General features: G+C 43.1%; 1 protein-coding gene and 1 long non-coding RNA gene across 2 annotated transcripts in view; one reads left to right on the top strand and one right to left on the bottom strand.

The window, feature by feature from the left end:
* LOC306982336 overlaps positions 1 to 16,137 on the top strand; it is a 284,342-nt gene that overhangs the window by 12,745 nt on the left and 255,460 nt on the right. The gene's annotated exons all lie outside the window — the stretch shown is intronic.
* LOC306982451 (sortilin-like) overlaps positions 1 to 16,137 on the bottom strand; it is a gene marked incomplete at its 5' end in the record, with an annotated part of 38,170 nt that overhangs the window by 3,872 nt on the left and 18,161 nt on the right. Inside the window, 13 exons of the mRNA XM_079582387.1 lie at positions 1,751 to 1,867; positions 2,003 to 2,189; positions 4,060 to 4,244; positions 4,328 to 4,496; positions 4,971 to 5,073; positions 5,143 to 5,255; positions 6,547 to 6,702; positions 8,515 to 8,659; positions 10,666 to 10,793; positions 10,862 to 10,911; positions 12,558 to 12,631; positions 13,012 to 13,173; positions 15,629 to 15,731. Coding sequence (XP_079438513.1) covers positions 1,751 to 1,867; positions 2,003 to 2,189; positions 4,060 to 4,244; positions 4,328 to 4,496; positions 4,971 to 5,073; positions 5,143 to 5,255; positions 6,547 to 6,702; positions 8,515 to 8,659; positions 10,666 to 10,793; positions 10,862 to 10,911; positions 12,558 to 12,631; positions 13,012 to 13,173; positions 15,629 to 15,731 — 1,692 coding nt within the window. The remainder of the gene's footprint in view (positions 1 to 1,750; positions 1,868 to 2,002; positions 2,190 to 4,059; positions 4,245 to 4,327; positions 4,497 to 4,970; positions 5,074 to 5,142; positions 5,256 to 6,546; positions 6,703 to 8,514; positions 8,660 to 10,665; positions 10,794 to 10,861; positions 10,912 to 12,557; positions 12,632 to 13,011; positions 13,174 to 15,628; positions 15,732 to 16,137) is intronic.

Genomic DNA, 16,137 nt, shown 5'->3' with positions numbered 1-16,137 from the left:
ATGACGGATAGCAACGGTTGCTATGAGGTACAATTGGACAATGACCATTTTTGGGAGTGGTGAATTAAAGGAATAGGCCACCGTTTTTACATACTGAGATATGTTCTTACCTTAGCTTTGACGAGTTCTTTAGGACCTGTCTGATTTTCCCCGTGCCTTCAGTCACGTAAACACAGCGCAGACGGCGTTAGCATTTAGCCTCTCCCTCTCTCCACTATAGCTCCAAAACTGGTCAAGATAGAAGCTACCAAGCTCTTCCACGTTTTCCCTATTTAAATATGGTTACGTGAAGTGTTCCACTACAAAGTATAATTACACAAAATTAAACAATGTGGATTTTCTAAGTGGATAAAAGGGGGGACTATATTGTAAGGCGTAATAATACCAGGAGTGGTTCGAAATCTGCGCAGTAATCTTCACTTTACTGTGCGAATGCCAAATTACTCCTGGTATTATTACGCCTTACAATATAGTTCCCACTTTTATCCGCTAAGAAAATCCACATTGTTTAATTTTGTGTAATTATACTTTGTAGTGGAACACTTCACGTAACCATATTTAAATAGGGAAAACGTGGAAGAGCTTGGTAGCTTCTATCTTGACCAGGTTTGGAGCTATAGAGGAGAGGGGGAGAGGCTAAATGCTAACGCCGTCTGCGCTGTGTTTACGTGACTGAAGGCACGGGTGAAGATCAGACAGGTCCTAAAGAACTCGTCAAAGCTAAGGTAAGAACATATCTCAGTATGTAAAAACGGTGGCCTATTCCTTTAAGGTAATTGCATTGCAACAGGGCAGACATTTAATTTATTTCATGGTAATATTATGGCAATAATATGAAAACTAAAATCAGTCGTCAAATCAAATCAATTAAAGTGGCAATTGAATATTTATGCATAAATATAAGTCATGTCAGTTTTCTTTAAATAGGGACTTTACATTAATAAAGAAAATGGTTTTGATTATTACAACGTAATAACAGGTACAGACATTAACTAACCAAGTGTGACTATGTTTCCACAAGGAGAGATTTCAATACGATGAGCTGTGCATTCCGGGAATGATCATAAGACTCAAGTCTCGGGACAATGTTAAGGGACGTGTAAGTTAAGAACCCAGTACAGCGACGGGGAGACAACATTGTGCCATGAGAAAATTGGTGTGCAAGTTAGGGACAAATTCTTTCAATTTACTTGCCAGAAAGGCTAAATCGAAACAGTATAATGCTCAGAGAGGACTACTACTGTGTATTATATATGTTGAGGACAAATTCTCCCAAGGCTGGTTAGTAGGCTTAAGACAAATTCTTCAACACAGTTTATTCAGGTTTATTCAGGAAAAACACACGGCAGTCGTTGACAGACCTGTCTCTTCTGCACCAACTTCGATCGCAATGCATTGTGGTCTTTTTGACTGGACAGAAGTCTAGAAGTCGCTACTAGTGATTCCTCGAGTCTCCACAATCACTGTAGGAGGTAGAGGTTTGATGGAATAAAGTCCCAGTGCGAAAGGCAGCGTCCCGATGTAATGAAGGATTTTTACTTTTTACAAGTCGGTTGTGCCTTGGACCTCTTCTCTTCTCTGAAAATGTATTGATTGATTTGTTGTTTCAAAGGGAGCAAGTGCATCAAAGACATGCCAAGAGAAACTATGCATAAGCAGTTTTCGATCAACGTAGCATTGTCCTAACCAACAAAGCATAAGATAGTGATCAGGACAGCTGTAAAAAGCATATAATTTTGAACATGCTCACCCACTGGTCTGAAGCTGCTCCGTTGTGCCATTTAAACAGAACTCGAGCGGTCGCCCTTTCAGCTCGTCCTGCTCCACACACTCCGAACTGTTCTCCCAGCGGAAGTAGCCAAAATCACTGAAGATGAAACATTACAAACAAAGTCAACATCGAAGAGACACCGCGGGGTAACAGGCTGCGTTTATGACATTCATATTCATATGCAATTATCAACCGTTTCCGCATGTTAAGTATGTTTTGCACAAGTCATACCAGTGATAGTCGCTGGGGGTGCAGGGACAGGGGGCGATTTCCGTCTCGGCCTCGTAGTCTTTGCCTTTAAAACAGGCGGCTCCTTTTCTCAGACGGAGAAAGGTCTCTTTAAACCCTAAAACGCACCCGTCCGAGCCGCCCGAGGGGTCTGAGTGAGAGAGCCACTCCTCAAAGTCCTCCTCTGCACCTGGACACAAGGCAAGATCCTCACTGAGTTACAGCCTCAAACACAGCCATTTTAAAACAGGATGAAGACATGTGATTGAGGCTTAAATGGATATACTCTTACTTCATTTATAAATAAAAGGGGCGCCTTGTTATGGCTTGGCTTCTACCATGAGTCATTTATGCATGTTTACGTAATGTTTGGTTTAATGTCAGGTTTGAACGCTTTTGAAAAATATTACTTATTTAGATGGATCTGTCGTAAGAAATAATTATACTTTTCTTTCAGTGAAGCAGCAAATAAACCAAGAAAGTTATTTTTATTAGAATTTTTAAGCTGCTGACAGGAAGTGACGTAGATAAAGGTAAAGTTCCAAAGCAGCTTGACTACACAGAGTTTAAAAATGTTAAAAAATAAGTATTTTCCTCCCCCTACATGTTCCAGTCATGTCCTAATGTGTAGAATGAACCCAGGCCTGTTCACCACAACTGCCTCTAAAATCCTGCACTGTCGCTCTAAAATTGGTCACTTCGGGTCCAAATTGCCCTCATGCACGAGCTTAATATAGAAGGTGCAGTTACACGTATGACCTGAGGTGGCAGTAGTGAGTATAAAACGGCCAACTTGCATCTAGCCCCTCAGCATGGCAATTGTTTAAAATTGTTTGCCTTCATCCATGTCACTTCCTGTCAGTGTCCATCGCAAAAATGGGTAATTTTTTAGCCAAACTTAACTTATGCTTTACTTTTTCTGTGTTCTCTATTCTCCATCACCCCAGAAATACATTTTACAGGAATGCAGCATCAAAATAGTGATCTCGATGTGTTTGAGGCAAACACATCGAGATCATTATTTTGATGTGTTTGCCTCAAACACATCGAGATCATTATTTTGATGTGTTTGCCTCAAACACATCGAGATCACTATTTTGATGCTGCATTCCTGTAAAATGTATTTCTGGGGTGATGTGTTTGAGGCAAAGATCAAATACTTCCTATATGTAATACCTCCACTTTAAGAGTAAAAGAAGTTCACATAGTTTCAGCGTCCCCCAAGTCAATCAAAGGTTGGCTGTTTAACCCTTGCTATAGCAATGCGTGACACTGATAGTCATAAGTCTGAGGGCCCGATCTTGTGCATCAAAACGCAGACGATAATGGAGCGCACTTTGTGATCTAAGTTTCCTTGTCGCTTTTAATCCTGGGTGTTTAGGCAAAGAAACACTGATGTGTGTCGTTGTAAAAGTCCCAGAGCTGCACTAGCTCCGGTTCACAATGAAGCTCCGTGACTTGTTTTCATTTTATTCATTTTTTTTCTTGGCCGGCATAGAATCTGCCCCGGTGGCTCGGCTACAACGTACGTCACTGTTGGAGAAAGCTCCTGATTGGTCGACGCTCGCAAATTTCTCCAAAAAGTTCAACATTTCCCAACTTCAGCGTGGGCCACGCTGGACGCCCTGGAGGCGCGTCAAAAGCTTACCACGTGCGGAAAGCTTCAAAACGCGCCGCACAGGAGACGCGTGACTCGCTGCGGGATATTTTGACGCTCCCTGAGGCGCGTCCTCCATGTATTTTAAATGTAAACCTGACGCTTTGCCGCGTTTGGTGTGAACGCACCTTAAGGCTTAAGAAAGAATGCAAGACAGCGCAATGTAAACGAGGAAGTGAATGTCAGCCGTGTTTCCATCAGTGCAGTCGCCTCCTCTTGTGACGCCCCCTCACAGGTGGCGGAGGCGAATGGCACATATAGCGCCGCCACTCGGAAAATAATTCGCTAAGAGCCTGCGCCCCTTCATGCGCCGCCACAAGATCTGGCCCAGACTGTAGATACAGTGTGCTTTACGATTTCATACACATTAACTGTGTTGGTTAATCCATGTCAGCACACTCACAGTCCTGGCTGAGGATCTTCCTGAAGTCCACGGTGATGACCACCCAGCGGCTGTAGTCGCTCCTGTAGCCCCACAGACTCACGTTCATGGAGCGGGATCCCGGCTCCGAGTCCAGGCCGCTGAAGTGGAACGGATCTGAGGTGAAGTTATAGGAGAACCAGCACTGGCCCTCGTCCACCGAGTATCTGCGAGGAGCAAGGGGGACACAAAGAGTCATGGGTTTTGAACATTGGCAAGGCCTCATAGACATAATGGCACATGCACTCACTTGATCTGGTTGACGGGTGAGTTGGTGTGCTCCACAGCCACGATCAGGCCTCCCGAGTCTAGTATGGCGTAATGATGAGGTCCTTTCAGAGCGAAGAACCAGGAATACCCTCCGTCATCTGAAATGTAGACGTCGGGAGACAGGACGGACTCACCTTCTCCAATACTGCCTGGAATTCAAATCAACATTCAACTTGTACTTTCAGTTTATCACACACATATGTGCACAATGAAGAGATACACTGAGATACACAGTACATCAGATAATGCACTAAATGATAGAAGATAGATATGAATACTTTTTAAAACCTTAAGATTGACTCTAGACCTAGAAGACCAATGAAGAGATGAATGGATATAGTGAAAGAGGACATTGAGAGAGCAGAGGATGCAGAGGAGAGGGTCAATAAGGAGCAGAGGATTGTACAACATACGTCTCCAATTTTATTGCAATTGACCTTACGCAAAACTCCACCCTGAAATGGTCATGGTCCGATCATACCTCACAACAATCGTTACAATCCGTCATTCTCCAGCTCTCCTGACATTGAAAAGAGTGAACTGCAGCATGTTTTTTCCCCTCCGAAAGCAGAAAATTCCCCCATAATTCACATATTTTTCATGATTGGCTAGCGGCGTTTTACCGTGTGCAATGATGAGGCCGACGGCGTTGGCCTGGGACAGCGGCAGCATGGGCACGTTGAGCTTGAGGCTGGTGCTGTAGGTGCCGTGGATATGCAGCCTGCACTGTAAACACCACACTCTGTCAGAGGTTTGGCTGGATGTGAGCACGTGTGCTTGAACATAGATTTTTACCCTGTGCGGTCTGTTGGCGGAGGTTTCTGAGTCACAGCGGCCGCTCTCTGGTCCCTTCAGAAGCTGCCAGCGCGCTCCCTGGTCAAACGTGATCACGGTCTCCACGGCTCCATCTGCAAAGGCAAATAACCAGTGTTAAGAGGTTTTTGGACAAGACAATAGGAAGTGAAAGGAGGTGAGAAGCCAGGATTCAAACCCGCAACGCTGAAGTAGTGATGGGCTAAATGAGCTGAGGCACCAAGAAGATGTGCCACTGTGTGTGTCGTTTAAAGAAGAGTCACGTGACCAACACTTTCACTGTGCCAGTGATTCTCAACTGGTGGGTCGGGACCCAAAAGTGGGTCGCGGAACCATTGTCTGTGGGTTCAGAGCCTATTCCAGGGAACCTGCATGGAAACACTACCCGAGTCTGTTTAGATCATCATTTCAGTTTTAAAGTTTTAAATATCTACTGCAATAAAAAAACACAATATTTGATACGATATATGACAAATGTCATCCTAGTGTAGTGTGGTGGGCCACAAAGCTGATCGATGATTGATTCCGGACTCGGGCACCAATATGAATATTTGCTCACCAGACAAATTACAAAATGATTCAATAGATATAACCTGTAAATTACGAGAACCGTCTTTTTCTTCTTATGTCCAAGCACGAGTCCATTTCATAGATATAAGTGCAGCGTCTACCTAGACGTTCCACTCGCTTGGCTCAATAAGGGGAGCACCTGACCTGGTAGCAGTAGCTTGAGCCTCATCTATTTTTTCTATTTATTTGTTTGTGGTTTGGTCCTTTGACATCCACAGGTGCATATGTGCTCTGTTACTGCCACAAGCACAAGTGTTTGTTTATCTTGATCAGTGACTTTGAGATTGTGGTAGTAACTTAATGATACTTTATTATAGTCCCATTCATTGGTTTCTCTTCTGATAGTGCAGTTCCCCTTTCACAGAGTTACCACACTCAGTTGGTTAAGCAAGCTTATTCATGATGATTTGGTTCACATTTCTGTATGAGAATAATTTAGCCAGTGTTGACTGTTGAGTTTATATTTGTCAAACTCGCTGTAATAAATTCTTCACCACCAGATGGCGCTATCACAGTGTAACCTACAAACACTTCACTATACTGAAGTCAGAAGAGCATCCTATGTACTATGTGACTTAAAGGCTCTATACTGGATTTATAAACTGTTGTGGTCCGAACTCATTCCTTAAAATCCAAACATATTTCCAACATCCAAACTCTTCACAGGGATGAGTTTCTAAGCACGTTTCACAGCATTCAAGGGTCACTTTTCAGGGTCACTGTCACCATAACAAAAGCAGGTACAGGGCCTTTAGCTCAGCATAGATTTTCTTGCCATGACACAAGCATTTTTTTGGGGGGGAGCATAATTATTACCCTGAGTGAGGACGCTGGTCGTGTAGACTCCCCTGAGTGAGGAGACCACAGTGAAGTCCGTGTCACTCCCAGTGGCGGTGTACAGGTGGCGCTCCAGAGACTTGGAGAACACGGTCCCTCGGTCGTCGGATACGTACACGGTGCCCACTCCAGAGTCTGTCAGAAATATACAAACTTTTTTTTAGGACATGTCATACAGTAAGATGAGAAAATACACAGGTCATTGGGAGTTTTGTTGGGGTTTCGGCACTTTTTTGTCACATTTTTAATGTGTTTTTTGTCGTCACCTTTGTTGCTTTTTCTGCGCTTTTTTGTCACATTTTTGTTTCCCGTTTGTTGCATTTTTGTAAATTTTATGACGCAATTTTGAAGCTGTTCAAGCTGCTTTTAGATATGGGTAAACCCAAACTGGAGAAATTGGATCCAGGAGGAACAATGCGGTTTTCGTCCTGGTCGTGGCACACTGGACCAGCTCTATACCCTTCATCGGGTGCTTGAGGGTTCGTGGGAGTTCGCACAACCAATCCACATGTGTTTTGTGGATCTGGAGAAATTGTTTCTGTGTCCCTCGTGGTGCCCTGTGGGGGGTGCTGAGGGAGTATGGGGTCCGGGGCCCTCTGCTTTCCCTGTATGATCACGGCAGGAGCTTGGTTCGCATTGCCGGCAGTAAGTCATTACTTTTATGGACAGAATTTCTAGGCGCAGCCAGGGGCCGGAGGGTGTCCGGTTTGGGAGCCTCAGGATCTCATCTCTGCTGTTTGCAGACAATGTTGTTCTGTTGGCCTCAACAAATCAGGACCTTCAGCTGCTCTGGGGCGGTTTGCAGCCGAGTGTGTAGCAGCCGGGATGAGGATCAGCACCTCCAAATCTGAGGCCATGGATCGCCACCGGAAAAAGGTGGCTTCCCCTCTACAAGTCGGTGGGGAGTCCTTACCTCAAGTGGAGGAGTTCAAGTATCTCGGGGTCTTGTTCACGAGTGAGGGACGGATGGAGCGTGAGATCGATAGACGGATCGGTGCGGCGTCAGCAGTGATGCGGTCGCTGTATCGGTCTGTCGTGGTGAAGAGGGAGCTGAGTCGGGAGGCAAAGCTCTCGATTTACCGATCGATCTACGTTCCCACCCTCACCTATGGTCATGAGATCTGGATAATGACCGAAAGGACAAGATCACGAATACAAGCGGCCGAAATGAGTTTCCTTCGCAGGGTGGCTGGGCGCACCCTTCGAGATCGGGTGAGGAGCTCAGTTACCCGGGAGGAGCTCGGAGTAGAGTCGCTGCTCCTTCAAGTCAAAAGGAGCAGCTGAGGTGGCTCGGGCATCTGTTCCGGATGCCTCCTGGTCGCCTCCCTTAGAAGATGTTCCGGGCATGTCCTATTGGGATGGGGCCTCATGGAAGACCCAGGACACGCTGGTGGGACTATGTCTCCGAGCTGGCCTGGTGTCGCCTCGGGGTCCCCCCAGAACAGCTGGAGGAGGTGTGTGTGGATCGGGAAGTCTGGGCATCTCTGCTGAGACTGCTGCCCCCGCGACCCGGCCCCGGATAAAGCGGAAGAAAATAGATGGATGAACTTGCTTTCAAATGCATTGTTGCCCTTTTTTTTAATAAATTAGTAAATGACTCTTGACTTATCTTTATAATGTTCTGTCAGTGGCAGATCACATCATTTACATTTCAGTACACACAGTCCTGCTTGCAACAGGAATAAAATATCTATTAAAAGTAAGAATGTGTGTGTGTGATTGTTTGGTCCAAGTGCTGCCCTCATCTGCACGACGTTGTTCATCATTTGCGTGACATCATTCATTAATATGCATGATGTGATCAAAATCATCAACATCATAATAAAAAGTACTGGTATCGTATCGTGCCGTAAGTAAGTGTTGCGATATGTTGCAAAATCGCTATATTGTCACGGCCCTAATGTTCTGTTGGTCTGCCAGTGGTATTAGCAGCAGCAGTAAAAATACCCCCAGGGTCGTCGACGTGCATGAAGACCAGCTCCTGAGAGGCCGAGAGGATGGAGTAGAACTGCTCGTGGTTCACTGTGGGCAGCTGGGCCATGTTCCACTGCTCCCCTCCGTCCACAGACACATGGATCATCCGCTCTGTGCCCTGGAAGACGGCACAAAAACGCATACCTGACATGCAATTTATCTGATTCATTTACCCTTTGTTCAACCAGTGCTCATTTTTAGTCTAGAAAATACCTCAGGCATTATTTGGCATGACATTTGCAAAACTAGAGGGTGCAAGGCTATCTGTAGAGGCAGTGACGTAAATGAAATGTGTGTGGTGTGACTTTTCCCTCTTCATCTAGAATGCCTCAAGAGAAATAAAACATTTAAAATCACAATTCAACCTGGGTTGCCTCAAAGCAGTACTAAGTAACTTGTTTACCTTAATAAATTCTTTTCAAAGTCCCTCTAGGGGTAATACGAGTGTTAATGGAACGATTGGAGGGTCTTTCAGCTCCCCCTGGTGTCTCTGGCCAGAAAACCACAGTTGCAACTTTGCAGCACCGGGTCACATCAATACACACTAATGGAATCACGAAAAAGAAGCTAACAGGCTAACAGGCAAATCTAACTGTGGGCTGGCGCCACTTAAACAGTATTTACAGTAAAGTTTGAGTGAAAAAAATGATCTCCATTGTGTCATTGGATGTACAATATCCCTCTGTCCCTTTGTCTAAAAAACATAACATGCTACGACACCTGCAGTGGTGCTTATGGCCTCCAGGGGCATGAGTTACTTAGTACTGGATTAGTACAGACATTTGATAGCTTTCCAGAATAGGGCCAGCCATAGCCAATTTGGCGTTCCCCACACACGCGTGCGCACACTAGACTGCTGCAACCTGACCGGAGTCCGACGGGACCCGTTGGAAACCAACGTGCTCGGTTGGACTCGGACAAATATTTAGAACTTATTTTCGGGCTCGGGTCGAACTCGGACACATCAGCGCGTTAAAACAACTGACACTGGTGTAAAGTTAAAATGGGCCCGTTTAGTTGAGGCAACTTAACGTTAATAAACTGGGCCCGCGGTGCACGATGTTGGCCGCCCCACACAAGGCTGGAGGCAGAAGCACACCACTGCTTTTACGCCCCAAGCTCAGCAAGACCCTGAGCTCAGGCCCTGCTTCGGGGAAGTGACCAGGTTCTATCTGACTTGGGCACAAATATCTTAATGCCTATCGGGCTTGGTTCAGATTCAATCACTGCTCTGTCGGACGAGGGCCGGGCTCTGACAGAAATAATACGTCCCGATCCGCACATAACGCACACAACATCAGATATATCCAACTTGGTTGTTCAAAACAAGCTAAAACAAAGACAGCTAATGCTAATGTCCTGTTTCATGGCACTCTTTAAAGGAATAGGCCACCGTTTTTACATACTGAGATCTGTTCTTACCTTAACTTTGACGAGTTCTTTAGGACCTGTCTGATCTTCCCCCGTGCCTTCAGTCACGTAAACACAGCGCAGACGGCGTTAGCATTTAGCCTCTCCCTCTCTCCTCTATAGCTCCAAAACAGGTCAAGATAGAAGCTACCAAGCTCTTCCACGTTTTCCCTATTTAAATATGGTTACGTGAAGTGTTGCACTACAAAGTATAATTACACAAAATTAAACAATGTGGATTTTCTAAGCGGATAAAAGGGGAACTATATTGTAAGGCGTAATAATACCAGGAGTAGTTTGGCATCCGCACAGTAAAGTGAAGATTACTGCGCAGTAAAGTGAAGATTACTGCGCGGATTTCGAACTACTCCTGGTATTATTACGCCTTACAACATAGTCCACCCTTTTATCCGCTTAGAAAATCCACATTGTTTAATTTTGTGTAATTATACTTTGTAGTGGAACACTTCACGTAACCATATTTAAATAGGGAAAACGTGGAAGAGCTTGGTAGCTTCTATCTTGACCTGTTTTGGAGCTATAGAGGAGAGAGGGAGAGGCTAAATGCTAACGCCGTCTGCGCTGTGTTTACGTGACTGAAGGCACGGGGGAAGATCAGACAGGTCCTAAAGAACTCGTCAAAGCTAAGGTAAGAACATATCTCAGTATGTAAAAACGGTGGCCTATTCCTTTAATGTTGGCACGCTGACCTACCGAGCCCGTCATGATGGACGCAAACACGAAGCGTCCGCCCAAGACAAAGGAGTAAACTCTGGAGGCCACGGTTTTGAAACTTCGGCCGTAGTCAGACGACCTCCTCAGCTCCAGCATCCCTTTGTCATCTGAGAGAGAAGGCATTTAATATTCACTGTTCAATGTAGCGTACAGCATAAAGCGCGTGTCGACTCACTGCATGATCCGTTGTAGTTTGTAGTGAAAAATATGCTGTTGTTTGGACCCCTGTGAGAGACAAATGTGAAGAAACACATGTGACTGAGATAAGGACAAGCAGAAACATCTTGCCAAAACGCCAGGAAATGTCTGTGGCTCTGACTGCAGACCATCCAGAGTCAGGAGATATTTTCACCGACTGATGCGTCAGGCCCCGAATGACAGCTGTGGTCACTAACTGCCCACAATGCACTGCACACAACCACAAACCAAAGCAACATCAGCCAGTGAGATCCCAAAACTATGCCTTTACATGCACAAACAAAAACCTAAGCACTGCCAATGGACGCATAATATACCATGAATTGTCGTTACCACATTTTAGTGACACAACATCCAGATCTCAAAAAGCCACGATGTTACAAAATCACTGAGGTCGTCCATCTGACTGACATTTACACACTATGCTGGCTTTTTTGTTCTCTATACAGTTACAGTGATATTCAAGACAGTTATCGTTTATCATAATTGTTTTCTCATGTTGTGCAGTTCCATTGCTGCCCTACTACTGGATAACACATTATGGTTTTAGAAAACTGATTTGATTGATTGTATATTAGATCGTTTACATAACCACACTCTTCGGGTTAATAGATTGATTAATTTACTTAAGGGGAGACACTACAGGCAAAACTATTTTTTTTCAGTTTTCAGGTTTTGGGCCAAATTGGTCTCAGAACATATAAGCTTTCACCCGGAAACAGAAAATATGCCTAATCTTCACAATAACATGTTTAAATATTGCGCTGATTCAATGTTCCCCCATAGACTTATATGGGAGAATGCAATTTCAAGGGCCTTTTTCTCAAAACACATTTTTCTATCATTGTGGCGACACTATGTCCACGTCAGTCGGACCTAAAGACTTAAATTTTCCAGCCTTGGACTGAACAATATTTGGAAGATTTTTTCAGAGGGATTTTTTATTATTTAATCCTTAAGCCCCATTTATTGAGTTTTGAATGTCAAAAAATACGGCGAAAATTATTTTTTTTTACAAAATTTTCCACTAAAAAACAGCTTATTTTAAAACTAAAAAAGATATCCAAAATCCCCTCTGAAAAAGTCTTGGAAACTCATTTATCAATAAAGTAAAACCATAAATTTGAATGTAGCTCTATCCATTATTCAGATTTCGTCGCCGAAAAGATGGGAAATTTGGGGCATTTTTTGGGCATAAAACACCTTGTTCTTATATGAAAAGATAAAATGACAGAAAACTTGCAATGTATTTTTTTTCCTCACATTTGTGCCAGTGATCTACAGCAACAGATTCATATTGATTTCTGTAAATTTAAACTTTTTCCCCATTCGCCTGCAGTGTCTCGCCTTAAACTTAAACCCGAAGAAATCTTGTTTAGGTTACAAATCTCTTTTTTCACACATTCATTAGCAGTACAATATATACTTTGTAAGTTTGCACTAATGACCGATCCATGTTACCCCTCGTCCCTCAAAGAATTTCTAAGAAAACCAAGAAAAGATGTTAAAAATATGGATTTGCAGGTGAGTGTCATTTAAAGGTGTTTAGAAGAGGTTCTAACTTTACTAAAAACAACTCCCACTAATACAAAGGCCAAACTGTTCAAAGTAGTCCATATGCACAAACATACTTTACCCACATTCATAAGATTATAATAATAAAAAGTCTTTACCATCGGACCAAACAAACACTGTCATGGATTTTCGTCCAGGTGGCGCCAAAGTCCTCAGACAGCCACAGGTCCAACTGGGGGAAAAGAAGAAACAACCGCTCTTAATGCCGTCATGAGGCATTTGAAAAGTGTTTCCCACGTCTCAGTCAACAGTCGCCCCATATAATTATTATTTCATGTTGAGTATTTCATCCTGTTTATTCTTAGAAAGAGAAACAGCACCAAAAGGAAGCTATCTATGTGTGTTAGCCTAGCCTAGCGTTTACTTTGCACTCTCACGTTTTCTCTCTCTACTTAAATAACGGTTTCAACACATTTTCCCAGACTTTTGAACAAGTATTTAACTAAAAATGTGTCAGTGTAAAGTGGAAGGCATCTCAAAAATGGTGTTTGCCTGCGTAGAATTGGCTAGATGAGTCGCTCTCATGCAAAAGCGCTTGGATAATGCTTGTACCGTGATGCTGAGGGTCAGGAGCACGTCACAGTCCACCGGGTTAAAGAGCATCTGGATGAGGGGCTCGAACGGGAGGTCCGTGGGTTCAAAGGTCAACCCAAAGTCATGTGACCGAAACAGTTTGAACCCTCCCAAATCCGACACATCCCCGGTTAGGATCACCTGCAAAAGGAGATTTTACAATTAAAATTAGGCTCCTTATGGCCCACGAGGTAATCGTCAGGGTTGTGGGAAACAAAATACAAAAATAGACAGGAAATTATATGGAAAACTGAGGCTTAGCATAGATACAGATGACATCTCTGGAATCGCCCATATATGGTCATTTTTGAAAACAGTTAAGGGGGAAAACAATTTTGAAAAAATGTATATTTTCTCTAATTATTCAAAAACGACTGTAACAAATGCTGAAATATGAATATAGTTTCTACTAAATAATGATACAAAGACATGGGGAGGAGCAAAATTGGTTCAACAGCCCATAAATACATGAATAACGGAGAATGCTAACTTGATGCTACATGTTAGCATCGGGCTAATGCTAACGGTTAGCTAGCACTAGCTACCACTGCCGTTTCTTCACTTCCATATGGGCCCGATTTAGACTTGACTTTATTTATGTGATAAATAAGTTGAGATTCCACCAGAAAATGGCAAAAAAGAGTGGAAAATTGTGTTTCTCTAAAGATTCTAGTTTCCCCCTCGGCGAAGCCACGCCCCCTTCTATGACGAGATGCCGTCTGTATCTAGAGCAGCAGAGCAGCACATGAGTGAAGTGCTGGGGGAAACTACCATAGAAGGAGAAATGGCGTTTGAGCCAAACATATGCAGACAGTCACACATTCAATTTTCCTATAGTCGTTGGTATTAGTCATCCAACATCGCAAAATTATGAAAGATCCAGATGTTTTCAGCTGTTGTCAAGCCATCGGCCACATTTGGGTGATATCCAATCCATGTTAAAAATCATTACTATACAGATCTTTTGAGATTTTACTTTCAATCAGAATTAGCGTATAAAAGCGGCCTCTGAGCTAAATGCGAAATCATATTCAGTTGAGTTTCTGCTTTTTGTTGCATAAACATCCAATGACCACTAAACATCATATTACAATATGTTGACAGAGTGTGTTTGAGTGTGGCAAACGGGAAATACTTTAATATCTTATAACTTCTCCATTCATTTGACTAGGGATAGAAAGTTCAATTCAAACAGGTTCAGGAAGTACGCATTTGCAGAAACAGGCTAATGTCGTTTCCGTGATTTCTATGGGCACTCCTGCAAACCCGTTAACATGTAGTGTGTATGAGCCTTAAAGGAACAGGCCACCGTTTTTTCATACTGAGATATGTTCTTACCTGAACTCAGACGAGTTGATGTGTACCTGTCTGGTCGTTGTGCGTGCGCTCAGTCACGCAAAACGACCGAAGATGTTGTTAGCATTTGGCCTCTCCCAGCACATTCCTATGGCTCCAAATAGGTTGAAGTTAGAAGCTACCACGCTCTTCCACAGACACGTGCAAAGACCAGACAGGTACGTATCAACTCGTCTAAGCTCAGGTAAGAACATATCTCAGTATGGAAAAACGGTGGCCTGTTCCTTTAAGAAGTAAGTGTCTGGACTGGTCAGAACTGGAGCACTCTGTTCAGCTAACGGCATGCTACGTGACACACTTTGAGCACAGAAAGTGTCCGAATGGGTCTGGTAATGGATTAGGGGATTTCAAGATGTTGAGGAACGTTATGTTAAGGTAAAACCACGCACATCCCTGTCCTGTAATTGGCATGTTGGATCCAAGGCAGGTAGTTAAGGAAAGATCCACACCCAACCGGACGTTTCGGGCCAATCCCTTCATCATATCACGCTGTTGATGTAAGCAATTAAAACTAAATCTTGGGATCAATCTGGTTGTGCAGATCTTTCCTTTATCTGAGGAATGCTGTGTTTCCTCAGTACATTGAGTTGCCTCGTGCACGAAATAAATAAAGTTGCCTTGCCTATGTGCGCCACTGTTTAAAAACGTAAAAACAGGACTAAAAACTTCCTGAATTAAATCACTACAAAAAGTAAATATCAAGCATTGGCTTAAATGACTTGAATTGAGGAAATGTATCTTGTTTTGAGCGGTTTTCACTCATTTAGACACTTTTCCTGATCGGACCAAGTTTACTTTGCTTGTTTGAGGACATTTCAGACCAGTTCTAGGGTAAATCTCGCTTGAAATAAGAAAGTAAAATTGCCAATGAGATAAGACCAATTTGAAAAAGTGAAATAATCTAGGACAAATGCCCAAGAACTTCTTAACTAGTCAAAACAGCAAAAATTTGGATTATTGTTGAGATGTTTATACTGATCTAGTTAATTACTTTTTGCAGCGATGATACTACTCTAAGTTACTTTTACTTAACAATGGAGATAAATGAATGACATATTTAAAGTTTCTGTTCAATAATTGGTCTCTTGTCGGTCTCAAGTCGATAAGAGACTGTGATGTGTCAGATTCACCACTCAGAGTAATGTTAGAAGTTTGAGCGAAGAGGATAAACAACAATAGAGCAACAAACCACGTAAGTGACCATAATCATAACCATAGTCACATAAGGTGATTTACTCACTTTGCCGGAGTGGTCGGGACTGATAGCGATGCCGAACTCCGTCTGTATAAACGTGTGGTTGATGAGGTAAGTGACATCTTCAAACGTTTTCCCGTAATCTTCGCTGAAAAATAGGTGCAACAATTACAAATGCATTATTAAATTCGGGACAGTTCTCCAGTTCAGAAAATGTGTTCCAGGTAAAGACCTACAAAACTGATCTAAGATTTTTGCTTATGTTGTCACTTTTTCGTCACTTTTTTGCAGCCTGTTTTGTTTTGTCGCTATTTTCCAGACACTTTTAGATTTGGGTACAGTTGAACTGGGCGCCAAATGATTTTATATACGGAATGCACATGTTCTTTTCATTCTAAAGAGAGTGTTCGACATAGATACAGACGGCACCTCTGGAATCGCCCAAATATGGTCATGTTTGAAAACAGTTAAGGGGGAAAACAATTTTGAGAAAAATCTAAACTTTCTGTAATTATTCAAAAACTACTTTAACATATGCTGAATTATGAATATAG

This window comes from Gobius niger (assembly GCF_951799975.1).
Source record: "Gobius niger genome assembly, chromosome: 24".
Lineage (NCBI taxonomy): Eukaryota > Metazoa > Chordata > Actinopteri > Gobiiformes > Gobiidae > Gobius > Gobius niger.
The sequence above is the reverse complement of the archived record's forward strand: the minus strand, read 5'-3'. Positions and strand labels throughout refer to the sequence as shown.